General features: G+C 29.1%; 1 protein-coding gene across 1 annotated transcript in view; it reads right to left on the bottom strand.

The window, feature by feature from the left end:
• The window catches only part of LOC108577052, an 11,174-nt gene that overhangs the window by 8,540 nt on the left and 1,066 nt on the right, over window positions 1–1,568 (bottom strand). The window contains 5 exon segments of the mRNA XM_017940150.1: window positions 8–238; window positions 316–653; window positions 841–910; window positions 1,053–1,127; window positions 1,224–1,383. Of these exon segments, the coding sequence (XP_017795639.1) occupies window positions 8–238; window positions 316–653; window positions 841–910; window positions 1,053–1,127; window positions 1,224–1,340 (831 nt within the window). The 5' untranslated portion in view covers window positions 1,341–1,383.

Below are 1,568 nucleotides of genomic sequence, written 5' to 3'. Positions count from 1 at the left end.
ATCTTACAGCTTCTGCATCACTCTGGCTGCTCTGGGAACACTCTGGACAAAACCACTCTTCCACAGGTACTTCATTAAGTGGAGGAGTCAAACATTCCAAATGGTAACCACAATCACAACCATCGCAAAGAAGCATGCGGTCTTCTCTGTCACTTTGATGGCAAACTTCACAAAATGTAAGATCATCCAGATTTTCTTCTTCCCGAGGTGTAACTACTACTGGAACACATCTTATAATCTATTTGGAAAAAAAAAAAATAATTTTAATTCTACAAATGGTTGTTACTATTTGATTAGTAATTTTATAAAACACACCTGTCCACCAAACTTATCTTTGACATGAATTATTGTAAAAGTTTGTCGATCTATTGGACATGTATTTGTATTTTTACTCCATTCAAGTAAACATTCTAAACAGAAACAATGTTCGCAGGAGGAAGGAGTGCCTAACTGCTGCCTTCTAAAAGGAAGTAGACAAATTGGACACTTTTCTACTTGTTCATCATTATTGTCTGTATCTGTATCTGATACAATTTTTGGAAGTTTTTTAATTTTTGGTTTGCCAAGACACTTTCGTCTGACAGGAGATCTTTTTTCTAACTCTGATGAACTGCTCCAATCTGACTGCATTTCTGAACTTTCACTATTCCCTCCTAAAAAATAAATTCAGTGGATATTATTAATAATTGTTTATAAAATTATTTACACTGCAAAATTATTAAAAACTTATAAAGACTTATAATTATCATAAAACTAATTGAATGAAAATCTAAAGTTACATTTTTCTAAAATTATTTTAAAAATATACTACTTTAATTAATAAATATTTCGAAAACAAACCAAATTGTTTGTATTTGCTAGTGTCTGAACTGCTGCTTTCATAGTTTGACTCATCCTCTATAATAACCCTCTGAAAAATAAGATATTTTTAATGATGCACACATATATATTTGCAAGATATATTTACTTAACAAAGGTTCAGAAAAATAAGGAACTTTTAAACAAGGAAGTACTCATTTTATATTTGATATTATATTTTACTGAAAACTTACATGATTTTGTCTCCGAACAATAGGTCTTTGAACATCACTATCCTCATCACTAGTTTCACCTTCACCAATAAACTTCTGCAAATGTAAAGTTAAAAATATAACTCCTTCAGATTGAAATATTAAATTAAAAATTGATAATTTATATCTTAATTAAGCATAAGTTTTACATACAAATGTCCTTTTCCTTCTATGAGATTGCACTACAGATTCATTACTATCATCACTGTCAAGTCTGACAAGTTTCTTCCGCTTGACAGATTGAGGAGTTTGACTGCTGTCACTAGACATTTTAACTAATTTGTAAAATCATACCCGCCTTGTCACATGTCCTCTGCACAATTAAAACCATAAAAGAATATTAATAACCAATACTAATTGATATGTTAAATAACTTATTTCTACAATTTATGTTGGCATTTAACTTGTATTAACAATTAATATTTTATTTTATTGAATATAATGTATCATGTATATAAATTAGATTTCTATATAAAATATCAAACATACCAATCTATT

This window comes from Habropoda laboriosa, unplaced genomic scaffold (genome assembly GCF_001263275.1).
Source record: "Habropoda laboriosa isolate 0110345459 unplaced genomic scaffold, ASM126327v1 scaffold54, whole genome shotgun sequence".
Taxonomy (NCBI): domain Eukaryota; kingdom Metazoa; phylum Arthropoda; class Insecta; order Hymenoptera; family Apidae; genus Habropoda; species Habropoda laboriosa.
Note: the sequence above shows the minus strand (reverse complement) of the source record. Positions and strands in the feature narration are given on the sequence as shown.